The sequence below is a fragment of the Miniopterus natalensis genome, chromosome 4, assembly GCF_054644295.1.
Source record: "Miniopterus natalensis isolate mMinNat1 chromosome 4, mMinNat1.hap1, whole genome shotgun sequence".
In the NCBI taxonomy this organism is placed as follows: domain Eukaryota; kingdom Metazoa; phylum Chordata; class Mammalia; order Chiroptera; family Miniopteridae; genus Miniopterus; species Miniopterus natalensis.
The window spans coordinates 9,130,922-9,157,944 of NC_142084.1; the positions used below are offsets into that span (position 1 = coordinate 9,130,922).

The 27,023-nt window shown below is 51.4% G+C and overlaps 1 protein-coding gene across 1 annotated transcript; it reads right to left on the minus strand.

The window, feature by feature from the left end:
- Positions 1-13,518: 13,518 nt before the first annotated feature.
- On the minus strand, positions 13,519-25,907 carry LOC107540630 (rho guanine nucleotide exchange factor 18-like). The gene is made up of 10 exons (XM_016217425.2): positions 25,762-25,907; positions 23,803-23,926; positions 23,463-23,591; positions 23,141-23,255; positions 22,429-22,486; positions 22,054-22,098; positions 21,463-21,540; positions 20,138-20,243; positions 19,879-20,020; positions 13,519-13,616 (listed from the first exon to the last, which is right to left on the minus strand). The coding sequence occupies exons 1-10, from the start codon at positions 25,905-25,907 to the stop codon at positions 13,519-13,521; spliced, it is 1,041 nt and encodes a 346-aa protein (XP_016072911.2).
- Between the last annotated feature and the right edge of the window lie 1,116 nt (positions 25,908-27,023).

A 27,023-nucleotide genomic window follows, 5' to 3' on the forward strand; every position in this document is an offset into this window, starting at 1 on the left:
GCTCAGTGAGCAGCTCCAATACTCTGCCTCCCTGTGTGCACTGATGAGTGACCAGAAAGCGCTGGCAGTTTTGATTTGGGGTTACAGAGCAATTTTAGGCAGTGCGTGAATTCGTAAACAAGGAATCGACTACTTATGTTTACTTAAGAGAGGAAACCGAATGTGGGTGGAAATCTCTGTGCTGTTTTTTGTAGGCATAGCGCCTGGTGCATGGTGGGTGCTCGATAAACATTTGCTGAAGGGAGGGAGGGAGGGAGGGAATGTCGGGGAGGTACCTGGTCTGGGGTATGTCAGAGGAGAAATGAAGTGTACCAATGGTAAGGGTGGAGGGAACCCGTGTGTGTGAAGGTCCCGTCATGGGCCTTAGAGGCCCTTGGAGTTTATAGTTTATCCCTGAAATTACAGGGAGGTTTATGCACAGGTATTAGATCAGATTTGCCTCTGGAAACAGTGGCTGCAGCGTGGGGAGTAGACTGGAAGGGACTGCAGGTGAGACAGAGGACCTGACACGGGTGACCTGGGAAGGGCACAGTCAGACCGGGAGATGGGAAAGGTGGCGAGTCCCATTTCAGATTTGAGTGACCTAAGCTGCCACGAGGACCTGGCGATGGCAGGTGGCAGCTGAACATGGGAGTGTGGTGCTCAGGAGAGGGGTTTGGACGAGCGACGGAGACTTGGGCATGGGAGGTACCTGAAGCCAAGGAGCGGATGAGTCCGGGGGTAGAGAGGCTGTCTTACCGAGCTGCCTGGGCCTGAATGGGCTAAGACATGGAATTAACCGTCCTTAGGGTCCCTGCTTGTTGCACGTGGTCTTGGTACCAGGACAGCCTAATTGCATTCTTTTTTATTTTATTTTTGTGGGGGTGGGGGGTGGAGTGGGGGAGGACTGCTGCATTGCAACCACTGGCCCAAACTATTATTATTGTTATTACAATCATCAACTGAAATCTCTTGTTTTCTCATAAGCTGTCATTTGCTCCTATTTTATCATCTTACACTTACATAGCTGCTTTCTTAGACTTGCGGTTCTTAATTGGGCGTGATTCTGCACCCTGGGGGACATTTGACAAAATCTGGAAACATTTTTGATAGTTTCTATGGGGCGGGAATGCTGCTAGTATCGAGTGGGTCACCATCAAGTATGCTGCTCGATGTCCTACAACCACAGGATGGCCTCCACCACCGGGAATTACCTGTCCCACATGTCCACAGGCCAAGGCCGGGAAATGCTGAGTCAGACCCAGGCATGCGAATGGAAACGCCCATCACACTCAAGTCCACCTTGCTGGCTGCAGCCAATACTTTCAGTCCCTGAGATTTTTGGGTCCTGATTCTATGACACTGAGATGAAGGCCACCCCTCCAGTTGTCATCTCCACCTTTGATAAGTACACTTCCTACATCTTTGTCTTTCTGAATTGCATGGTAAATAGCCAGTCAGGACAGAGCAGAGGATGGAAACCTGGGTGGTCTACCTCTAAACTGACACCAGTGCACTAATTAACACCCTTTGGGAACTTTTATCCAACTAGTTTTGAGCCTGGCGAAAGGATGCTTAGCTCAGAATTACCTTAATATCTCTGTGGGCTTCTCTTCCTACCCCAAGAACATTGTGGGGACCCAACTAGGTGCTTCCCACTTCCTCATGTTGCACCTGTTTCCCTGTCTACTGGACTGAATATTTTACCATCTTCCAGAAGAGGAAATGAGGGTGATGTGACATGACTTCTTCCTAGTGATTCAAGCTGGTTTTAAAGCCCAAGAATGCAGTTGCCTCTTTAATAACTCCATTCTTCAGGGTGACAGGAGGATGACAGCGAATGGGCTGGTCTCTAGTTGGAAGACTACACTGTGCCAATTCTGCTTCCTTCCTAGGCCTGGGGCCACATTTACCAGATGCCAGCTTTCTGGTGGGATGCCTCTAGATGTCAAAGGTTGCAGGTATCTGCGACTTGCTTTTAAGTTCTTGCAAGACCTTATCATGTCAGATGCAACTAGTACACAGAACTTTTACAATCTGATAAAAAATAGTCCAATTCAAAAATGAGCAAAGGGCTTGAACAGACATTTCTCCAAAGAAGACATACAAATGGCCAAAAGCATGCAAAAAGGTGCTAAACATTATAGATATTAGGGTTCACACCCACTAGGATGATACAATTTTTTGTTTTAAATTTGTATCTTTATTGATTTCAGAGAGAGGAAGGGAGACGGAGAGAGAGAGAGTTGAAACATCAATGAAGAGAAAGTCATTGATCAGCTGCCTCCTGCACGACCCCTACCGGGGATCAAGCCCACAACCCGGGCATGTGACTGGGAATCGAACTGCAATCTCCTGGATCCTAGGTCAATGCTCAACTGCTGAGCCACGCTGGCTGGGCCAATTTTTTTGTTTTAATTTTTATTTCTTGATTTGAGAGAGAGAAGTGAAGGGAGCGAGGGAAAGGGAGGGAGGGAGGAAGGGAGAGAAAGAGAGAAACACTGATTTGTTGTTCCACTTTTGCATTCGTTGTTTGATTTTTATATGTGCCCTGACCAGGAATCAAATCGGCTACTTTGGTGTATCTGGATGACACTCCAACCAACTAAGCACCCGGCCAGGGCAGGGTAATACAATTTTTTTAAATGGAAAATAAGAAGCGCTGATGAGGACAGAGAAACTGGAATCTCCGTATATTGCCGGTAGAAATGTAAAATGGTGCGGTTGCTGTGGAAAAGTTAGGCAATTCCTCCAAAAGTCAAACAGAGAACCACTATATGACCCAGGAATCCCACTCTTTAGTACAGACCCAAAGAACTGAAAGCAGGGACTCAGACACTGGCACACCCTTGCGCACACAAGCATTATTCACAAAGGCCCCAAGGTGGAAACAATTCAAGTGTCTGCTGAATGAATAAATAAACACAATGTGGTGTTTCTGTATGTTGGGAGAGGGCTCAGCCTTAAAGAGAAAGGACATTCTGACACCTGCTACCACATGGATGGACCCTGAGGATATTAAACTCAGTGAAACAAGCCAGTCGAAAGGAGCAGATGTTGTGGGATTCCACTCACATGAGGTCCCTAGAGGACTCAAATTCAGACAGAAAGTAGGTGGGCGCCAGGATCTGGGGGTGGGGGAGTTAGAGTTTCGGGTGGGGAAGGAAAGAAAGTTCCAGAGATGGATGGTGGGGATGGATGCACAGCAATGTGAATGTTCTTAATGCCACTGGACTGGACACTTAAAAATGGTTAAAATGGTTTTTTTAAAAAAAGGTGCAAATAGTGCTGCAGGAGACTTAATTCCTCAACCACGGTGGATTGAGACTTTTTCCCACAAACATGATACTCGCCTTAAGAACTTCTTTTTAATGACAACTGTCCTGACTGACAGGACTGAGTGGCTTCATCAAGAGACTGGTTCCAACACACAGGGAACTCCACAGGGCTGGAAGGTCCCTGTCTCTGCCTCTTCGCATCCATTCCCCAAAACTGCCTTAGCAATTCAGAAGGATGGTTAATGGAAAATATGGGAACAAAACCCACTCCACTTGGTGTTTTGAGTCATTCTGATGAATAAATCTGACAACCACACAAGGGGCTGGGGGGAGGTGTCCCTGGAGCTTTTTACCGAGGTTGACCGAGGAAGAATCACTCCTACAGGATGACATCAACCACAGTGGAAATAGCTTTCCAACAAGAGGCTGAAATGGGGCAAATCTAGACAGGAGGACAGACATGTGACCTCAAGACCGGAAGGTGAGTGATAAATAAGAGGAGCTCAGTGCTCTGTTTCCTTATGAACATGTCTGAAGGACCAAGGACTAGGAGGAGATGCCCCTGCACTGTTCAGGCTTGTCCTAGAGGTCACCTGCTGGCCCCTGGCTCAGGAAGGAAGCACCTTTAACATCACACACAGGTAGTTCAGACCCAGAAAAAGCATTTGCCTTGTGAGTATTTCTCGTGACTCAGTACAAGGCCAGATGCTGAATTGCTGGGCCCCAGCAAAACATTCCTTGCCCCACCCGCTGGGGCCCTGCTAGGAAGGGTAGTTGACTTTCCTCTTAGGCATTTAAAAAATAATTATGTTAATTCCACTGACTATATAGAAATCAAAATGACGTGGCTGAAAAACATTTTAATGAAAAGAAATGACTTTGAACAGAATATAGCCATGGCTACTATACATCTGAAATTTTCCTCCAAACCCCAACTAGCCTTAATACTTTTTAAAAAAAAACCTCTGATGGGAGAAATAAAGAGCAAATGTTAGCAGAGGTGACTGTAAGGAGGGCAGAGGAAATCAAACACTTGACAGAGGCCAGTGGGTTTCTCTTTCAGCAGATACAAAGAATTCTGTTAAAGGCGGAAGGCAGGAAAGAAAAACATGCAAGGACAATGCCAGAAAAAACCTGTTTGCTTTCAATAGCCTGGGAAATTATTCAAGGGCACTGCATTTCTGTAGAAAGACAACTGAAATGGTGTCAGGGTCTGGGAGGTGTAGAAAAGACCCTCCACAGGGAGTTCAAAGTACGAACCCACACCTGTCCCCTTCGCCTGTATTTCTCACCAAGTTTACAAGATCAGAGGCATGGCCCTAGAAACAGGATGGTAATAATTATGGGTCTACTATGGGGGCTGGCATCTGTTTTGTAAATAGTTTTATGGGAATGTAGCCACACCCACTTGTTTCCGTGTGGTCTGGGGCTGCTTTTTCCAATACAGTAGCTGTGACAAGGACTGTGGTCTGCAGTCTCAAATATTTACTACTGGCTCTTTACAGAAAAAGTCTGTGGATGCCTGTGAACTGTATCTAATTGGTTTGTTCTGGAAGGGGGAACTATTCCCAACAATCAAAATGCAGCCTGCTGGGCTCATGGGCAGCTCCCATTTTTAATCCCTGACATGCAGAAGGGAATGGAATCAAGTGAAGTGACTGTGTAAAGTCATTACTGAACTCTCAATGCCTCAACTACTCTATGCTGGTAGCAAACAGGCACGAGGTTGGTTTCTGAGTATCTCAAGATCTCCAAATCCTAAGGATGCTGGCTATAATTATGAAAGGAGATCAGCAACCAGCTCCCATATTAGGAAAGTTCCAGAACCTTGCAAAGATCTTCATTAGTATTCCTTTTAGAACTGCGAAGGTGTGAGCTTGAATATATTTTACAACTCATGACTCAAGGTCAGGAAGAAAACAATGTCATGTCCTTATGTAAGCTAGGTACAGGGCTAGGCAAATGGAACATTTTTTGCCCTCTTAAATCTATAAAACTTTTGTATTTGGTGAAAGTGGTATTTTAATGCATGGGGAAAAAGTATATTCTATAATATAGAGGATAGGCAAATAGCCAAACAAAGCTTCTGAGCTGCCTGTTGCATAAAAGCATAGCACATGCAATTATGTACAGGACATAACACTTGATAATAACAAATGACTATGTTTGTGGTTTATGTATTTACTATACTTTTTATTGTTATTTTAGAGTGTACTCTTTTTACTTATAAATTAAAAAAAGTTGTTACACTGGCAGCAGCCTTCTACATCTCATGTTTACCATGTATCTCTCTCTTTTTTTAAAAAAAAAAATATCGTTATTGATTTCAGAGAGAGGAAGTGAGAGGGAGGGGGAGATAGAAACATCAGTGATGAGAGAGTCATTGATCGGCTGCCTCCTGTATGCCCCCGACTGGGGATGGAGCCCGCAACCTTGGCATGTGCCCTGACGGGGAATCAAACCCCAATCGCCTGGATCCTAGGCCTGGATCCTAGGTCGATGCTTGACTTCTAAGCCACGCCCGGCCGGGATACCACGTCTCTTGATGGCATCATTTTCTCTTGTGCCTGATTTAACCTCAGGTCGTTTTATAAATGTAGTGTAGCCTAAATGTACAGTGTCTATAAAGTCTACAGTAGTGTGCAGTACTGTCCTAGGCCTCCTCACTCACTCACCCTCACTCACCGATTCACTCAGAATAACTTCCAGTCCTGCGAGCCCCATTTGTGGTAAGTGCCCTATACAGGAGAACCATTTTTAATCTTTTACACTGTATTTTTACTTAACCTTTTCTATGCTTAGATCTGCTTAAATACACAAAGACTTACGATGGTGTTACAACTGTCTACAGTGTTCAGTACGGTTCCGTACAGCACACGTTGTAGCCTAGGAGCAGTAGGTTGCACCATTCAGGTTTGTGTAAGTGCCCCCGTGATGTTTGCACCACAATGACGTCGCCTAGAGACACATCAGATTTAGAAGCTTTTCAAACAAGCAGCCAGTTCTTCTTAAGATCTCCCCTTTCCTCTCTTCACTTACTGGGTTCCCAAGAGTGAGCCCAAGTTCAACACTTATTTTAACTTTAAAATATCTGAAAATAACTGAGTCACTGATCGGCTGCCTCCTACACACCCCGGCCCCTACCAGGTATGGAGCCCACAACCCGTGCATGTGCCCTGATCGGGAATCAAATTGTGATCTCCTGGTCCATGGGTCGATGCTCAACCACTGAGCCATGCCAGCCAGGCTAAATTTCTGTGATTTTAAGCTACCCAGTTTGTAGTAATTTGTTACAGCAGCCCTAGGAAACAAATACAGTTCCTTGATAGTCAAAGCTATTTAGTTGTAATACCAGTGCTTATTTTTTTCTAAACATTTTCCAACTGTATGGTGTGCTGGGATCCCGAGGTCACATTTTGACATTGTAGACTGTGACCTATTAGTGAGTTGGGAAAGCAGTTTCTCACAAAATAAAACTGAAGAGAAAATACCAGTGTCTATCATGAGTAATGAAAACGAGTATTCTTTGGTAAAACTTTGGATGCCCTTATGTGTGCGGGCACTTATGGGGTCACTGGGTAAAGTATTAGTTTTCAGCATGATCACAGTCATAATGAACACATACCCATCTAAGGGACTGTGCTACATAGAGTCCCAGAACATCTATAAGGCGAACATTCTGACTAATGGAAAGCAACCCTAGTTTTTAAAATCTCCAAGGACAAAGACGCTCAGTGTTCGATTAGTTTTCCCATTTAGAAGCCCTTTCTATTTCATCTTAACTGTGTTTCTGCTTATTTTGACTATACATCAATTGTCTAATTCACTGTTTATGGGACAACATAGGGTAGGACCCAGAGGCAGAGACAGTGGCCGAGATGTCCCTCAAGTAAGGAGTCAGAATAGGAAACAAATCAACATCCATTAGAGGACACTGGGTCAGGTCAACTGATGAAACAGGACACTGCCCCTGGGGCAGACTGTGCCCACCTCTGACATGTCCCAGGTCACTATTTTTTTAATGGTCGTGTTGTTATAGATTTTAAAAAAATAGCTAGATTCAGGCTACCACATGGATGAACCTTGAAAACGTTACTAAAAGAAAACACATGCAAAAAGCCACATACTGTAGAATTCCATTTATAGGAGTTTGTCGAGAAAAGGCAGATCTATAGAGATAGGAAGTGGATTTGTGATTGCCAGAGGCTTGGGGACAGGGAAGTGGGAAGTGACTGCTAATGGGTATAGGACTTCCTTCTGGAGTGATAAGAATGTTCTAGAATGAGACAATGGTGATGGTTGCCCAACTCTGTGAGTATATTTTTAAAAAAACTACTGAACTGTACACTTTGAAAGAGTAAATATTGTGGTATGTGAATTATAATATCCCCATTTTTAAAAACAGCAGAACGGCCGACCCTACGGACAGCAGGGCTCTCCCCAGCAAGAGCGGAAGCTGGAGGGCCTTCTCCTTTGGAGCTTCTGGGACATTCTAGAAAAGGGAGAAACACCAAAAGGAAAGTTTTAGCTTCTTGATAATAGGCCAGGTGGGGCTAATGACAAACTTAAAGGGGGTAATTTACAAGATGTGACATATGATTGTTCCTCAGACTTCTGGAGCAGACCACTGTGGTTGCACTTCATTTTTTAAAAATTATTTTAATTTACTTATACATTTATTTTGTACTTCATGAATAAAGTTGTATTTTTAAAATAGAAAAAAAGAACTAAGTTGTGTTCACTGCTGCAACCTTTGCACCTGGTACACAGCAGGCGCCTGGTAGTAATCTGGTGAATGAAGGAACGAACACACCCGAATGCCACTGACTGTGCCACAAGCAATAACAATCCGTTGTTATGCTTCTAATTTTATAGACAGGAAACAGGATTAGCGAGTGTAAGCAGCATCTGCAATAACCTCAGCTCTCTGCTACCTTTGTGTCCAAGTGCTCACGGGTGTGTGTGTGTGTGTGTGTGTGTGTGTTAGCAGCCACGACCCCTTCCTCCACCTTCAAAGCCAACAGCGTAGCATCTTCTAACTTCTCTCTCTGACTCTGCTTCCATCCTCATATCTCCCTCTCAGACCTGGATCCTCCTGCCTCCCTCTCATAAAGACCCCTTATGATGACACTCGGTCCACCTGGATAATCCACGAAAATCTCCCCATCTCCAGATTCTTAATTTAATTGGAACCTTGAGGTCCCTTCTGCCTTGTAAGGTCACATAGTCTAAGTTAGTGGTTAGGATGTAGGTGTCTCTGGGGAGCTGTTACTCTGCCAACCACACTGGTTACGTTTCACCAGATCAATGTGGTGGGAGAGGCCAACTATAAATTACAGATCAGAGGACAGACGCAGATGTCCCTTGAGTCTGTGAAACCAGGACTCTACATGCATTAACCAGATCATTGCTCTACTGTGAGACTGACTTCATTTTCATTTCTGGTGGATTTTGCATTACTTAGATGGCAGGTTCTTTGCCTTTCTCCTTCCTCCATCTACCATCGACCTCTAGAAGGTAGTGACTGCTTTCTAAGCCTTGTTCATAGCCTTCTGTCCTGCCCCTACTCCATTCCACCCTAGGGTCCCTGAAGGCCTATGAAGGGCTACTCTTCACAGTTCTTGAACCCTGGAAGACCTTGGGATGGGGTGGGGGAGTGGAAAAGAGACCCCAGATCCGAGGGCAGGGAACAGAGTTTTCCTCTTCCCCAATGCAAGATAAATTTGAGAGGAGTCTGAACTGGTCATCTACTAGCTCCAGGGGGCCCGTGCAGTGCAAGAGTCCAACTAGCTGATAACTTTAGGACCCACAACTACCCAGTCACCTATGTTAAACTCTTTCCCACAATGTCAACTAAGCCCCAACACACCGATCTCTAAACAGATTGGAAAGTTGACCTCTTTCTACACTGTTTAGATCCAAGTCATAACCCAATAGTCCTCCCTGTCTCCAGCCTCCGTCCCTTCCAAGCCCACTGATGGGAATAGCCATAGTCCTCCATGGTAACACTCCAGCCTATAAAATGCCTGTGTCAGCTCTACCCAGTCAACAGCATGCTGATTCCCAACTCAGCCTTCACATACGCTGTTCCCACTGCGTCAATAGCTGCAGAGGCAGGGCCTACCCATCACTCCTCAGGAGAAAGAGGGCTTTCCTGCCCACGCCTGGGCTATGTCCATGATGAAATTTCTGACCCCACATCTCTGTCTCAATCCCTGTTACAATGGATGGCACAGAGGACTTTGTAACCATCTGCTACATGGACCTGAGTCTATACTTGACTTTAGGAAAATAAGAATCTATTCATATCAGCAATCCAGCTGCAAATCATGATGTTGGCAAGCTGTCCCTTTTTCTTCAGAGCTGTCTGATCTTTGCCTCTCGGCCCCTAGTTTCCCTGTCTTAAACCATTTCTTACAATTCTGCCTCATGCCCGTAGCCACTTCCACGGAGCTCTAGTTCTTGTGTCCCCTCTTATCTAACAGTGAGATGGAATCCACATACTACATAACTCACCCTTTTAAAGTACACAATCAATGGCTTTTAGTACATTCAGAGTTGTACATGCATCACGATCAATTTTAGAACATTTTTAACATCCCCCAAAGAAACCCTGCACCTCTCAGCTGCCAATCCCCATTTACCCCTCCCTCTAGCCTAAGGCAACCACTAATCTACTTTTTGTCTCTGGATTTGCCTGTTCTAGATATTTCACATAACTGGAATCAGACAATAATGTAGCCTTTTGTGTCTGGCCTCTTTCACTTAGCATAATGTTTTCAAGGCTCGTCCATGTTATGGCATATATCAGAACTTCATTCCTTTTTGTGAGTGAACAATATTCCACTGCATGGATATACCACATTTTATTTTCCCATTCATTAGCTGATGGACATTTGGCCTGTTTCCACCTTTTGGCTACTGTGAGTAATGCCCTTATAAACATCTGTGTGCCAGTTCTCGTGTGGAGGACCTATGTTTTCATTTCTCTTAGTCACGTACCTAGGAGTGGAATTGATGGATCTTATGGTAATACTGTGTTTTTGAGGAATGGTCAGACTGTTTTCCAAAGTGGCTGCACCATTCTACAGTCCCACCAACAGTGTTGAGGGCCTCAATGTTTCCATCCTTCCATCTCTCTTTAAATTCTTTAATTAGGAGCCCCCAAATGGACACTGCAAAGGGTCATAAGAACCTGCCATTATCACCATATCCTGGCATTATGAATGCCACAGAGCTTGGGACACCCAACAAAGCTGAATATTTTGCTCTACATTGTGTCTGGTCAGTCACTATCCACTTCACTGAGTAGAGAGTACACTGACCCCCACCATGGGTTTATTGTTCTAAATTCATTTTCACTTTGCAAATTAATCTCAGCAAATTAAGAGTTACCCATAAATAGCACGTAACTGTCCTTGTATGCAGGAGCCTGCCTGATTCCAGTCAAGTAATTTGCTGTGGTCCTTCCGTCCCTCCATCCCACGTGCAACGGAGAGGCACCTGCCTAGACCACATCTGTTTTGCCTTTCTCACTCCTGATACCCACCCCTAAGAATGACCAGCTGATAAAATGTTCTGGAATTAGATAGTCATGACAGTGGCATAACTCTGTGACTGTACTAAAAACCACTGAATGGCAGATTTTAAAAGGGTGAATTATAGGTGTGTGAATTATTTCTCAATTTAAAAAAAGTAACATGATTTTAAAATATAACCACCCCACAATGTGTTAAATGTATACACTTAAACCTTTAAAATATTTTTTTCAAAAGATGATGTAAATCAGTGAGGTATTTGCTACTTTGAACATAACCAACTGCAACTTTATCCTCAGTCGAAACTATGAACCTATCTAAGACCAAAAGCCGAGAAGCAAGCCAGCTGAGTTTAGTTTACACCCAAAGCAATTTTAACAACTCTCCCCACCCCCCCAGCAGAGCTGCAGGGGTCCTTTCACTGAGATCTCTGGGAGGGCAGGATTTCAATCAGTTTGCACCCTCCCCCATCAGCCACATTCCTCCTCCAAAAAGGTCCTACAGGCAGTGCTGGAGCTGTGACTGCAATTATTTTGCACCTGGAGAGGGTTTTGAAAACAGCAGCTCTTCACTACTTTCTGGGGGAAAGAAAAGTTTAACTAACAAATAACAAAGAAACAACAACTGTTTGAAGTTACTAGAGCTCTCTGGGCTTTAAATTATTTTTATAAAAGCTGTGATGAAAACGTTTTAAAAGGCAGATGGAATCTGAAGAAAAGGAAACAGGCCCCAGGATGAGTGAGGGAGAATGAAGCCGACTTGGACTTAAGGATCAGAAATATGTGAAACATGTGGAAGGTAAACACCCAGGGAGGCACGGCTGGTGACCACAGCCCTAGTCCCAGTGGCTGGTGACAAGGGAAATGGTAATTGCTACTGTGTGACAAGAATAAAAATTATATCCTGGTTATGCCAGAAACAATGTAGGTACACTGCAGCTTTCAAAGTGGGCGTTCTTAAGTCAACTTGAAAAGAGAAAGGAATCACAGAATTGCTTTTCCATTTCTCTAACATACGCCATTTAAAAGTGAAAAACGAATTGAAAGTAAAAGTACCTTTACAAGAACTAAATTTACTATGCCTCTGGCTGTATGCTCTTATTTGCTTTAAAGCAACTTTTTTTCCTCAAAAGGACTTAACCCATAGGAATAGTAAACTTTTGATAAGTGTCAAGTCTGATCCAGTCCGAACAACAAACGAGATGCTCAAATTTTCCAGACTCTTTGTTACCTGAAATGCAACCTAAAAATACAACCTAAAGATACAGGGCATGAGCATATGCACAAAACACAACATTTACGGAGCATCCACCATTTGCCAGGCGTTCTGCTATGCACCTTACACACGTTATCACGGCAAATCCTCAACCGGTCCTTACTCCCGGTTTAAAGATGGGGAGACCGAGGTTCAGCGATGTTACGTGGCTCATACGTGGTAGAAACTGGGGCCAGAACCCAGTTCTGATCTGCCACTCAAGCCTCTGCTCTTGACACTTCTCTATATAGCTCCAGGATTAATCATTCACCCGGCTACGTGCAACATCATCCCCACATCGCCCTTGGCCATGGGACTGTCCACAACAGTATCCTGAGCTCTCTCTAGTCAACCAGAAGACAGGGATCTTTTAACCTCCTGGCTGCAATTCCACTTTCCGCCAAAAGAGGCAAAGGGGGGGAAGCCGTACCCTTCACTTCGCGGTAAAACTTCAGAAAAGCGTTTTACCTTCGACGGCTGCGATCGCGACGGAGCGACAGGTGAGAAAGACGGGACGTCGGCTCCGGCAGACGTGCAGGCAGCGGGCCTTCGCTTCTGCCCGCAGTGACGGCGGCCCCGCACCACCTACATTACATTCTTCCGCCGGCACCGGGGAGAGAGTGCGGGGCATGGGCCCCCGAAGCGCGCACACACTTTGGGGCGTCGTGACCCCAGCGCTCCCCGCGAGAGGCCCTCGCCCCGGGAGTGAGCGCGCCCGGCGGACCTAAGCCCCGCGGCGCTGGTTACTGTTATGTTACTGTCACATCCCTGGTCCTGCCCCGGGGTCCCTGAGCCCGGAGCCCGATGGCCTTTCCCTCCCGATCAAGAGGACGCTGCACCGCCCAGGGCCGGCGCTGGCATGGGGACGGCGGGCATCGCGGGCACCTCCGCGCTCGCCGGAGACCCTCCCGCCAGCCCGAGGAGCCCACGGGGGCCCGGCCTGAGGCAGAGGCCGCCTGGGTCCCGACGGCGCCTCCCGGCCCGAGGCCTCCTTCCGAGCGCCCGTCCAGCCGCCCTCACCTCGGCCGGGCCCCTTGCAGGCCGCTCGCCGGCCGCTGTCCGCTGTCCGCTGTCCGCGGGTCCCGCCGCCGCCACCGCCCACCTGCGGCGGATCCACAGCCGCTTGCAGCGCGGAGCCGGAAGCGGAAAGCCGAACCGACTAGTTGCGCAGGCGCGGCCCCGCCCCGAGGGCGGGGCAGAGGGCGGGGCCCAGAAAGGGGCGTGGCCCGCGACAGCTTAGCCCCCGAACTTTGCTTGAGGCTGAGCCTGGAGGGGCGGGGTTTGGGCCTCCGCCCGGCGGGTGGGGCGCGCGGGGCGGCTGCGGGGGGCAGTGCGGGGAGGGCAGGAGGTCCCAGAGGGGCAGGCCAGGGGGCGGGGCCAACGCGCCCAGGGAATTAGCCGGGCGGGGGCCTGGGCGGGGAGGACAGTGCGGCTGGGGGGCGTTTGGGGGGATTCGGGTGCCTGGGGGGTCAGCGGGCGCCCGGGACGCTGGCGGGGCTGAGGGCGAGTCTCAGGGCAAAGAGTGGGAGAGGGGAGGGCACAAGAAACGGAGGAACAGGTTTGCCACCTGTGAAGAAGGGACTGTGTTGACTGTAGGCAGAACTGACTAATAGGTGGCCCCAGACACCTCAACATAGACAGGTGCCCCCGGACACCCCAAACGCATGCCAGACACCCAGGCAGGCGCCATCAGATACCCCAAACGTGCTGTCAGGCACCAGAAAATTGTTCAGACACCACACCTAGTTCTGTTAGATTCCCCAACACTAACATGCAAAGTTTGAAAAACGTGCCAAATATCCCTAAAGTACCACACACACCTTCATCCAGGGGCCATCAGATACCCCCAAAAGGCTTTCGGACACCCAGAAACATCACCCAGAAACATATGAGGGACCCTACGCAGCAACTTTTAGATCCTCCCCCAAAACACAAACCAGATGCCTGAAATACAGATGTGATCACATACCCCGAAACAGGTGTTCAGGGTCTGAAAAATGCCAGACACCCCCACCCAGGTATTCTTAGAAAGCTGTAGACGTGCCAGATGCCTCCTCAGGTACCACGGGACATCCCAGCCCTGAGGCTGCTGGTCCAACCCAGGTTCTTCACAGGTGGGGCCTTTGGGCAGTAACCAGGAGAGGAGCCAAGTACCTCTCACCCGAGCTTCACGCTGGCCCACCAGGCCAAGATCTCCCCAAATCAAACTCAATTCAACACACACGTAATCTTCGGTCAAGAGCCCTCACTTCAGAAACTGAGGGGGGCGTCCTCAAGTGACCTGCCTTCAGTTTCAGTCCCGTCTTTGCGGTTGAGAGGAGCATGTCCAGGGAACTGGAGACTCCAGAAGTACAAGGACATGCCTCATTAGACGCCCAACTCCGGTCGAGGTCAGAAGCCCCAGTTCGGGTCCTTTGAGGTCTTAGCCGGTCAGTAAATGTTCACTCTCTGAATTGCTATGACTTTTGGACTTTATCCCAAAGGCACTGGGGAGCCATTGGAGATTTAAAGCAGGAAGAGTGGCATGACCCTTATTTCTATAGCCATCTCGGTTACAGAAACCTTCAGGTGACACAGCTCTCCCCTAAATGTAGAAACTGACTTTTTCAAAGAACCTGGCAAGGAGACGTATCTCTCCTCTTTTACGCATCCAACCATTCTGCACCTACTGAGTCCTTGCCATGAGTCGTGGACTCTAAGAGCTAAGGAGACACAGAGAGCTTAAGTCTAAAGAAGCATTTTTTGGTCTTAGCATTATCGACACTTGGGCTGGATAATTCATTGGAGTATGTTAAACAGCATCCTTGGCCTCTACCCATTAGAAGTAAGTAGCACTCCCAGTCCTGGCAGTCAAAAATCTCTGCAGGCATTGCCAAATGTCCCCTGGGGGACAGAATGACCCTCGGCTGACAGCGGCTGGCCTAAGAGACACTCAGACACTTATACAGTCACCTAATGCAGGCTTCACAATGGAAGTGGATCTGCACTATGTTTTAAAGGGTGACTAAGTGTTAGGTGGCCCAGGGAGTTCCTGTAGCAGCTCTGAATGAACGAGGCACGGTGCATGGGCAGTCACAAGACTTCAGGGTGGCTGGGCTTTGGAGTCAAGGCGGCTGAATAGTGAGAGAGAAGGGTGGAAAGGTAGGCGGGGTCAGACCATGAAGGGCCTCAAAGGTCAAGGCCAGGAGCAGGACTGTCTGGAATGGTATTCCTTTAGAAGGGCTGGTCTCTGGGGAAGCATGTCAGCTTTATCCTGGAGTCCCACCTTCTGTAATTACCAGGAGAGTGATTCACTCCCTCTTCTGCTTCTTACTGTGGGGCTGTTTCCTCTAGGGGACAGAGAGTAATCCGTGGCTTTGAACACCTCTGATGGTAAATAGGCTTGTGGCGAGTTATACCCCAGAGATGCCTGCTGTCAGCCTGCTGGGAGTGAGACACAGCTGTTCCGGCTTCCTGCGCCTCCTCTGACAGGTGCAGGGGCTGTGGTCAAAGCCCAGGCTTAGGGTCTATGATTGAGATGCTAGCTTTGTCCTAACAACAATAAATAGTGATGACGATGATGATGATGATAGACGCTACTATCACCCTTCCATACCAGGCACCACGCTAAGTGCTACCTACATCATTTCTTTCACACAAACTCAAACCTTCCTTGGTCTCAAAGGCTTGTCTCCAAGAGCTGGAGCTTGATTTCTTCCATCCTGAGTGTAGCCCCAACTGAGTGACTCACTTCTAAACAATAGAAGAGGGAGAGGGAAAAATAGTAACCTGGCAGATGTTACCTTAACCAGGGGAGGGGATGATGGTTAACATCGTCCCCGGGGATGTCGTGGTCACAGGACTTGCCCTCTCATATGATGAGGCAGGGAGTTTCCTCAAACCCATAACCCCTGTGTCTATAATGAGAAAACATCAGACAAACCTAGTTTGGGGGACACTGTACAAGACACATGACTAATACTTCTCAAGACTGTCAAGGTCATGAACAATAAGGAGAGACTGAGAAACTGTCACAGACCAGAGAGATGGGAGAGGGAGGATGATTCAAGATAATATAGTGTCCTGAGTTGGATCCTGAAACAGAAAGAGAACCCTAATGAAAAAACAAACAAAAAACCAAACATTTCTTGTATGAAAGAAATGATGTAGGTAGCACTTAGCATGGTGCCTGGTATGGAAGGGCGATAGTAGCATCTATCATCATCATCATCATCATCATCATCATCACTATTTATTGTTAGGACAAAGCTAGCATCTAAATCATAGACCCTAAGCCTGGGCTTTGACCACAGTGACCTTCAGACTTTCCAGTGAAATCTGAAGTTGGAGTTTGGTAAATAGTATTGTACTAATGTTGGTTCCTAAGTTGTGACCAATGTCCTGTGGTCATATAAGAGGTTAACATGAGGGGAAGCTGAGTGAAAGGTATAAGGGGATGCTCTTTGTTCTTTTTGCACCTTTCTGTAAATCTAAAATTAAAAGTTTAGGGGAGAGATGGGGTCCCCCATGGAGGGGTAGGAGGAGTTAGTTTTGTTAAGTAATCTAAGATAGTCGTATACTCTAAGTTAGGGTGTATTACCAAAATGCAGCAAAATATTCCAGCTACAAGTTACAAGCCTAGTCATTCTGAAGCTTGACCTTTTGGTTAAAATGTTAAAATCTCTCAGTAGGAGCTTGTTATAATGTTAAAATCTCTCTGTAGGAGTTAGTTTCTCTAGTCTATAATTAGTGTTGATTTTTCTTGTAACAAAATAAAACTATAAGTTATGGCTCCTGCTTTGAATTGTATTCTTGACCTGGTTACTCAATGGTTTCTACTAGCCACAGAAAGCAGTCAATAACAGTGTCATGCTCGTACCAAAGAATTAAATCTGATCCTTAATATCTGGTATTTTGCAGTAAGTCTACTAGTAAGACATTATAGGACGCCAGTCTTAAAATTTGAAAATAAACTCTAGTCTCCTTAGCTATTTTAGGCTTTTATAAAAGGCAAAAACTCATTGCAAAACATTTTTCCAAGTCTGAATGCTTATATTCGATCCAGGCAAAACATTTTTGCCTGGTTTAGAATTACAGGTAGCTTATTTAAAGCAAAGGAAAAACAATTGAGTGTGAGTTCACGGTCTTTAGAACAGTTTGAGAAAATACGGTATAAAGGTGCTTTCGATTTCCTGTTATTTTAAATATTATTATACAGAGCTACTATTAATACCATTTTGGTGGGAAAATCTTAAAAATTGCCCCCAGATACTGACAATAAAGCACATCAAACAACAAAATGTCTTTGACATATTAAACCTTTGCTCTTCATGCAGCTGTAATTTAATTTTCTCTTTTTCTCCATGTCTATTTTTTTTTAAATATAAAATTTTGGTTTTGGAACAACTAAATAAAAGGTTGTTATTATTTTAAAAAAATCAAATAGTGTGATGTGGCAGTGGATTGGTGATCAGGGGCTTGGGTTTTGGGCTGGAATCCTGCCTGTGTGACCTTGGGCAAGGACTTAACTCCTTTGGGCCTCGATTTCCTCATCTGCAGAATGGGGAAGTACTAGCGCCTGTCTTACAGAGCTATTGTGAGGGTTAATGAGGAATCCGTTTAAAGCACAGGGTGTTTCAGATACTGTAAGTGCCCAGTGATACACTGTTACCCATTATTACTACTTGTGCAAAATCTTCTGTGATTGTAAAGGGACGGCCAGGAAATTAGTCCCTGTTGGCACCCTCTTCTTTCAAGATCGTATTTGTTAGGGGTTTACCGATCCACTAGCTAGGGTAGGCACTTCTTGGGTCTTCCTTGCTGCAGAGTAAGTCAGTTCAGGGGCCCGCAGACCTTTTCTGCCAAGAGCCCCACAGCAAGTATTTTCACGTTGGGGATCCTGCTGCAAAATGCTCCACCCTGCTGCCTCCGCCGCGTGAAAGCGGCCGCTCACTATGTCCTCCTATGGCTGGCTCATCTTGGGCCTCGCCCTTCTGTCTGCCAGCTTCTCACCAACCCCCTGGGCCGGGCGCCTGAGACAGGGCTCCGCAGGCCCGACGCCGGCCCTGGAGGGAGCCCCGCTATCCAGCCTCCTCGGCCCCGGGAGTCGGCGGAAACAGGGATCTCAGCGCCCCGAGACACCGGAGCGGTCGGTGCATCTTGCACTTCGCAAGGCCCGTGCCGGCCTCAGCTAAACAGGCTGTGTGTCCGAGAGGGCGCTGGAGCGCCTTCGGCGGACGGCAGGGTCAAACTGCCCGGTCCCGACGGCAGCCCCCGCTCGAGGCGAACGGCGGCGGCGCCCGGGCGGAGGGAGGGACGGGGAGGAGGCGTCGCGCCCGGAGCCGGGCCGGCGAGGAGGTAGAAACGCCCCGACCTGTGCCGCGGGTGGAGGTGTCGCTTCCAGGGCCCGCTCTCCATCTCTCTAGCCCCTGATTTTCGCCCAGGGCGATCCTGTCGGCCGGGGGGCGCCTGGCCTCGCCTAGGCCCGGTCTGGGGTGTCCCGACCACGGGGAGCGGTGCCGCCGGCGCCCGGGGGCGGGGCCGGTACGCTGCTCCGCATCCCAGGGAGCGCGAGGCCGCCCCCCACAGGGCGTGACCCGGAGCACGGGCGTGTGGGACGCGAGCCGAACCCCCGCCCTGCCAGGGTCCCCTCCCCCCTCCAAGCCCGTTCGCAGCCCCCCGACCAGCCCTCCGAAGACGCGACAGCAGAAGAAACAGAAGCTGAGCGGGCTCAGCGCGCCTGCAGCGGCTCCGGCCCGCGTCCCGCCCGCCCCGGGAAGGACCAAAACCTGGCCTGGATTCCGGCAGGGGGGACCTGCCTCCCTAGACGGGGCGGCGGGGACTGAGGGCGGCTCTCCAGCCGTGAGCCCCCAGCTCCCGTCAGCACTCGGAGCGGCCCGGAGCCCCACGCGCCGCGCCCGGGACTTGGCGAACGGCTCGCAGCCCGAACGTGAGGAGCGAGAGGAGCCGGCGCGCCAGCGGCGCCCGCTCCCTCCGCCTTGGAACTAACTCCGGGGCGGGACCCCCGGCGCCCCCGGCGTGCTTGCGCCCGGAGGGCTCTGAAACCCCGCGCTTGCAGCTGGGACTTCGGGCGGCCCGCAGCCCGCTGTGAGCTCCCCAGCCTCGGCGCCCCTCGGCCCTCCGCGGCTGGACACCAGGGGCCGGGGTAAAGGGACAACTGAGAGAGCCGGGACGGAGAGAAGCGACAGAGAAAAGCTGCTACCGGGCGCCCGCCCGGCAGCCCGCGACGCCAGCTGCAAAGGCCCCGCCTCCTCTGCTCTGTTGCTAGGGGGCAGGAACCGCAATGTTGCCAATCGACTTTGGCAGCCATGTTACTTGAGGGCAGACATTGTAACTGAAGCCACTCTGACAGCCATCTTGCTTAGGGGCAGAAGTCCCGCCCCTGGCGGCCATCTTGCTTGGGACATAATTCTTACAAAGTTTACTGATTGTCAATTATGTTTCTTCCACAGGTAGAGCTGATGGAGAAAAGCCTCAAATGTACAGAGAATAGAACTAGAACTCTGAGGACGCATGCCACACAGAGGGTGGTACTTTGTGGCGCAGCTTTAGCTAACTGATACACTGCCTGAGTCCACATTTTGCAAGAGGATTTTGCAACAACAAAACAGACCTAAAGGGAGGTTTTTGGGCCCCTAGCTAACCAAGTGGTCCCTGCCCTTGGGGACTGATCCCCGGCGCTCTCCAGGGAGCCAAGGTCAGCCCACCCTTGGCAAGGGCGAACCGGGACAAGAATGCAAAGAGTGCAGGGGGCCACAAGAGCGATTTAGGGAAAGAAAGGAGAGCAAGTGGCCGCCATGCCAGGGGCCAGGCTGGGCCGCCTGACTTACCAGAGCGGAGAGGCGGTTTCCTGCACAGGGGGCAGCTGGAGTGGCCGGCGGAGGTTCCTCGGGACAGCTGGTGGCCATTGGCACATTCCTTTCTCTCTCGAGCGTCCTGGCCCTTGTCCTTCAGATGCGCTGGGCCTTTCCCCTGCGGGGACGGAGGTGAGGCGTAGAATGCCCCGTGCACCGAGACCTACCTCGAGTCCCAGGGCGCCGGGGCCGGGGCGGCAGCCGAGGGGGCGGGGGTCCCGGGTCCTGCCCTGACCTTGTCCTTGTGCCTGGTGACTCGGTGGCGGAGGGAGCTGAGCCTGTGCTTCACCCCGGCGGTGCCCCTGTCACTCCTCTCGGTCTTGCCGGCTCCGTCCTCGCTCCTAAGGGGCGGGAAGACGGCTGAGGAGCGGCAGCCGCTCGCAGGGCCTGAGCTGGGCCTGCCATCCACCGCCATCCATCCCCCTGGGCGCCTCCTCCTGCTTCACCCCTTCTGTGGTCCCCGCTCTCTGCCTCATTTATTCACTCATCAGACATTTGAGCCTGTTTGCAACGTTCCAGGAACCACAGGGACTGGGTTTGCAGGGGACCAAGCGACGCGGTCTCAAGCCTGAAGTCCCGTGACGGGCCCAGGCTGGAAACCTTGGCTCTGCCATCTCGGCCTCCTCCCCCGGACCCACCGCTTCCCCACCTCCGACTCTGATGAGCAGGATTTCTCTCAAACCCGCTCTCCTCTCCTCTCTCGGTACCCCAGCCCCGAACCGCTGGGGTGCCCCTCCTGGGCCACAGGCACGTCCCCATGAAATAGGTACTTGCTAGGCCAAGGGCAGACAGAGCCGGCCTGGCTGAACCTACGCCCTGGAGGGAGGCTCTGCTGCCCCCGCTGCCCCCCCGCGGCCCCAGCCCTCTCTGCTCACGGTCCTGGGCCGCTAGAGAGCTGTGGCCCTCAGCTTTGCGGAGGCGATGTGGCCTCTGCCCACTCCCCTCACTGCCCCCCCTCCCGCACCGCCCAGGCACAGTTCCCCCCTTCCAAGGCAGAAGGCACCGTTTTCTTTCCTCCATCCTCAGATGTGAGGGCCGGTAAACTGCTCGTCCATCAGAACCCAGCTCAAGCCGTCACCTCCTCCAGGAAGTCTTCCTCCCCCCACTGCAGGGTGTATGAGGAGCCCCGCCCTCACCCCTTCTCTTGCCCTTGCCGGTTCCAGTGAGAGGACGGCCCAGCTCCTGCCCCCAGCTCAGGCCAGGCACCGGGGGTGGGGGGTGGGGGTGGGGGTGGGGTGGGGGGTGGGGGTGGGGTGGGGGGTGGTGTGTGTGTGTGTGTGTGCGCCAGGCACGGGTGTGTGTGTGTGTGTGTGTGTGTGTGTGTGTGTGCCAGGCACGGGTGTGTGTGTGTGTGTGTGTGTGTGTGTGTGTGCCAGGCACGGGGTGTGTGTGTGTGTGTGTGTGTGTGTGTGTGTGTGTGCCAGGCACGGGTGTGTGTGTGTGTGTGTGTGTGTGTGCCAGGCACGGGGTGTGTGTGTGTGTGTGTGTGTGTGTGCCAGGACAGCTGTGCGAAGCCAGGGCCCGGCTCCCAGCCCCCCACCCGGAGCCCTGCCTACTTACTCGGACAGGAACTCGAACCAGGTGAGGTCTGAGTGGGCTCCTCTGGGGCTGCCGGACAAGTGAGCCCTCTGCTGAGCCCTGCAGGACCAGAGGGGACAGACACCCGGCTCAGGGCGCCCGCCCTCCCCAGCTGCCCCTTTCCCTTGGGGTCTCTGGGGACAGGCGTGCGCCCAGGGCCGTGGTCCGAGAGCCCACCGTTCCTCCCCACGTGGGCTGGCATGTATGGTCCTCGGGGTGTATGTTCTGACAGAGGCAGTGACCCGCTGGGTGGAGCAGGGTCAGCACATCAGGGGCTTTCCTGACGGGCCACAGTGCCTGGGAAAGATGCACCTGCTCTCCCTGAGGACCTCCTCTCGCTCTGAACCCGTCCCCAGGCTCTTCACGGCGCCAGCCCTCCCCTCCTCGCTGACGGCCCTGTTCCTCCCCGCCTCTCCCACCTTTCCTGCCCCATTTCTCCCCTTCCTCTCCCCAACCTGTTTCCCAGCCCTGTCCCCAAACCTGCTTACTCTCACCCCTGTCCCCATACCTGTCTGGTTCCCTGTCTGTCCCCCACCTGTCCCCTGTTCCCTCGCACCTGTCTCTTCCACTCACCCGTGGTACTCTCGAAGTTCTTGCAGTACCTGTTGGACCATCAGCCTGGGGGGGAATAAAATAGCCCACGGTTGTCCCAGATTACAGACATTCTCCCCGAGATGAGCTGGGACGGCCTCACCGTCACGGGTCCCAGTGCAGACCCTAACTGGGAGCCCCAGCCTCTCTCCTGATGCCAGGTTGGAAACTTTCTGAGGGGCCTGCGTCCCTCCCCTGGGAGGATGGGGGGGAAGACTGAGCTTATGGGGGGACTGAGAGGGACTGTGGCTGCCCGGGTCACTTACTGCCAGCAGTGCAACAACCTGCACACTCCTCCCACTGCCTTGACCCCTGGCTGTCCACGGGGCTCCTCCCCCCCATGGGGCAGACACTCACACATGATCCGGCTCCACGTGGTCCTTTTCCAGACTCTCCAGCACTGGCGGCTCCAGGCCTGGAAGTAGCCCCCCCACCAGGAGGCACAGGTGTGAGGAGCTCTGCCCCCCCCACTGGGGGTATATGAGGAACCCCACCGTGCACTGGGCTCCCCCGACCCACCCCTGCAGAACTGGGGGTCATCCAGAGGGGTTTGCCGCTCAGGAAGAGGCATGAAGCAGGAAGAGAGCCAGGAAAGGGGGTGTCCCCAGCTTTTCACGAGAGCTCGATGCTCTAAGGGCTTTGCACGTGTGTGCTCAGTGAAGCCCCAGTGGCCCTGTGGAGACACACCGATGTCTCCATTTGTAGAGAAAGCTGCAGAGGCTGACACTTGGGTAGTGGTAGGTTTGGGTTTAGCATGCAGGTCTGTCTGACACCGGAGACACAGCTCTTAGGACAGAGAGTCAGAAACAGACAGGGAGACAAAGAGAGGGACAGAGTCAGAAAGAGGAGGGAGGGCTAGGTCGTTGCGGTGGTGCCCCCGCCTTGAGACCCCGGGGGGCAGGGTGGGGACAGATGCTGGAGGCCTTTCCCCCTCTCTGGAAACCCCTCCCCCAGGACATCCAGGAGACCCTAAACCCCCTCCAGCTTCTCTGAGGTCCAACTGGGACCCCATCCAGGGCACCCTCTACGCTACTTGGTTTGAATGGGGGAACAGACTGGGCCTGGTTACCTTGAACAGCTTGAGTGGGCACCTCCAAAGCCTGTGAGATTTCCAGGGAGCTGATCTCATCGAAGGACTCAGGGACTGACTGAGACCTCACTCTTTTCTCCAGGCTGTCACATTCCTGCAGGGAACAAGCATCTTGCTAAGCCAGGTGGGCGCCTCAGGCTGCAGGGAGGCTCCCAGATCTAGGCTCCTCTGCCCCAGCCTCTAGTCACAGTCAGGGTCCCCCCAGGCACGGGGCAGGTGGTCTCCCTCCCAGCCAGGCGCTGCACTTGCCCCTCGGGGCTGTGGGCTGGGGCCCTGACACTGAGCAAGGACGCCCAGGCGCTTCCCAGCTGTGCGCTGGAGTCCCAGTCCTAAGAAGAGGCCCCTCAGTTGCAGACTCCAACCACAGACAGGGTCCTTCCTGCTGCAAAGATGCCGAGATGTCCCCCTGCTTCCCGGGCAATTTGTTGCCCTTTTGGCCAAGGATCCCCTGCTGTGGCCCCCTCCTCGGTGAAGGACACTCAGGCCTGGGCTGGAATCTCAGGGCCCAGCCATGGGCTACGTCATGGGCAGCCCAGCCGCGGCAGGGAAGCCTTACGGGTAAGGCTCTCCCCATCACCTGGAGCACCGTACCTGGGCCCAGAGGTGTGCTATTGTCCAGGGTGGCTGCAGGTTGCACCCACCTTGCCTGGGTGCTCTGCTGGGGTCCAGGCCTGCAGACACGCTCCAGGAAGGTTCAGAGTGAGGCTGGTCAGCGTCCGAGGGAGACTGCGCTCCTCACTCACAGCCGAGGAGTCTAGGCTGAGCCTGGTGGAAGGGAGGGGTTCAGGGCTCCAGCAGGTCTTTTCTACCTGGCTGCCATCCAGCTCCAGAATCTGGGGGGTTGGGAGGACCCCCAGACAGTGCTTCCGGGGCAGAGAGGGGTCCAGTTCTCGCTATGTCAGAGGGGTGGTGGAGGGGGTGGAGCCAGGCTGGTGGATTTGCTGAAGCCGCATTTGCATTCCAGACCCCCCATTTTTACATGGATTGGCTTTCTGTTTGGGGTGACTTGAGAGGGTTGGAGGGGATTGGGCGGGGGTGGCCAAAGCACCCCTCCACTCTTTAGGGCTGCCACTGTGGTGTGTGTGGAGTCGAGCACTCATGTGCATTTGGATCCCAAGTGCATCTGTGGCTTCGTGCGTGCGTGTGCAGCTGGAGTGCAAGTCATACGTTTAGGCTTATATGTGTGAGTTAGAGCAGGTGACTGTGCCAGCTGGTGGGTTGCATTTGGGCAGCGGTACACCTAGTGTGTGCGGGCAGGTGTGCACGTCCGGGTCACATCTGCCTGCAGTGTGCATGTCAGCGTCATTTTGGGCTTGTGCACACTTGTCCAGCATGTGTGTGTTTGCCTACGCACATGGATTTGTGTGCCCACACAGGCTCTGTGGGCGGCATGCACGTGTGTCTCGGGAGAGGGCTGCCTCTGCCAGTGCAGACACCCCTGACCCTGGGAGGGCGTCCTGGGACGCACCGGTGGTGGGGGACCAACCTCTGCCAGCTCTCGGAGCAGCTCCGTGACCTCTCCCAGCTGCATCTCCGAGGCAGGCCCTGGGGTGCTGCTGAACTACAGAAGGATGGACCCCTTCCTGCTGCTTCGCTAGGGGGGTCACTGTCCCCAGCCACTCCAGTCTGGCTGTGGGAAGGGGCCCCAAGGCCCAGGTCCTGGAGATATTCGCTGCCCTGAAGGGCCTCCAAGTCCAGACTGAGGTCCTCTGTGCTTTCCCCGAGCTGCCCAGGAATAGCATCCTCCTGTAGGTGGGGGGAGAAGAGGACATTGACTGAAGGCAGCAGAGGCCCCCACGACCCAGACCCTGCCCATCCCCCTCCTGGCAGCTTGGGCTCAGCACAGCCTTCTCAGGGCGGGTGGGGCGGGATGGAGGGCAGCCCCACAGCCCTCTGTCTCACCTGGGCCTTCAAGGCCTTATCCACGCAAAAGGGGCGGGAAGCCTGGGCTTGCTGACCTGGTTTCACCTCCCTGTGAGTTTCCATTTGTCTTAAGGAACCCCTGCCCTGCTGTCACCCTGCTTACTTTAAGGCTCGAGGAAGATCGCTCCTGCAAACACAACTTGTCGAAGCACCACACAGAGGTATGTCATCCTTGCCGTGAATGGCGGGATTTCAGGCAGTGGCAGGGCTCCTAGTCCTGTCTGGGGCTGCTTGGGGCTTGTGCATCCCCTGGGCCCTAAATCTCCCTCCCAGGCAGGGACTAGGGTGAGGCAAGTGAGGCATTTGCCTCGACACAGAGCTGAAGGGGGTACAAAAACTCAGGAATCCATATAATATTTTAATGTAATTTTAAAAACAACTTGCCCAGCCAGTGTGGCTCAGTGGTTGAGCATCAACCCATGAACCGAGAGGTCAGGGTTCTGTTCCCGTCTGGGCACACACCCAGGCTTCAGGGGGCTGCAGGAGGCAGCCGATTGATGAGTATCTCTCTCATCATTGATGTTTCTATCCCTCTCTCCCTCTCCCTTCCTCTCTCTGAAATCAATAAAAACATTTAAAATAAAACAACTCAAAAGTAATGCAAGGAGATTCATGATGAACAAATTATCAACATGTTAAGAAACGACAGTACTAGACCCTGCACTCTCCTCACTCACCTCCCCCCATTTTTGGCCATGATCCTTTCTACCAGAGAGGACTCCAGCCTTTTCCTCCCCAGCAGGTAGAAGCCACAGCTCCTCAGCACAGTACAAAAGGCTCCAGAGTCAGCCGCCTCGGGCTTCTGGACCCTCTGTAGCCTCATGGTCCCTCCCACCCACCAGGCAGAAACATGCGAACAGGGTTAGATGTCAAAGATACACAGATGTCATTGAAACATGCAACAGACTGTCGTATCTCAGAGGGAAGAGGGAAGGGGGGTGCGGATAAGAAGAGATTAACCAAAATATGCACATATGCATAACCCATGGACACTGAAAATAATGGGGTGAAGGCATGGGAGGGGGGTTGGAAGCAGGGTAGAGGGGGTTAAGGGGGGAAAAATGGGACACCTGTAATATTTCCAACAGTAAAGATAAATTAAAAAAACCCCAAACAGATGTGTACTCCACAGCAGCTCCACCAGGGGGCACTGTTTCCCCACTTTCCAGCTCAGGAGACAGGGAAGCAGGGCGGAGAAAGGACTGACTAACCCAGGCCACACAGTCGGTAAATAGCAGAGCTGGGCTCAAAGTCAGGTCTGCCTGGATCCAAGCTCTATGCCCTTTCTTTCCTTGCTGCTCTCTGTTGCTTTCCCTCTGCTTCCTTTGCCTTTCTCTCTCTTCCTCCCAGTCATTCTGCTTGTCAATTTTTCCAGCCAAGTCACCTGCTGCTGCTTCTTGGAGACCTTTTTCCCCAGCACACTTAGAGTCAGCCTGGTGAACTCCTATTCATCCTTCAAAACCCAACTTTGGCATGCCCTCCAGGCTATTATCCCGACCCCTTGAGGTTAGGTAAAGTGTCCCTCTGTCCCTTTCTAGGCCTTTGTTAGGACTACCTTCAGATAAATTTTGGTAGGTAAGTAGGTGGGTGGGCCTCTCCTGCCCCAGTAATCTCAGGATGCCCTTGATGGACTGTCCCAATTGGCGGCCTGAAGGTGTCCCCCTGCATGAATTCGGCAAGAGGACCCCAGGATTGGATTACTAGATAAAATACAAGACACCCAGTTAAATTTGAATTTTAGATAAACAACAAATACTTTTTTTAGTATAAGTCTATCCCAAACACTGCAATAGTCGACATTTCAATCTAACTGGGTGTCCTGTAATTGTATTTGTGCAACCTTCCAACCCTACCCCTGGACCTTTTGGCATGGCCTGTCTTTTTACCAGGGAAGGGAGAATACATGTATTCTGCTAACGCTTGGTGTGGGGAATTCTCA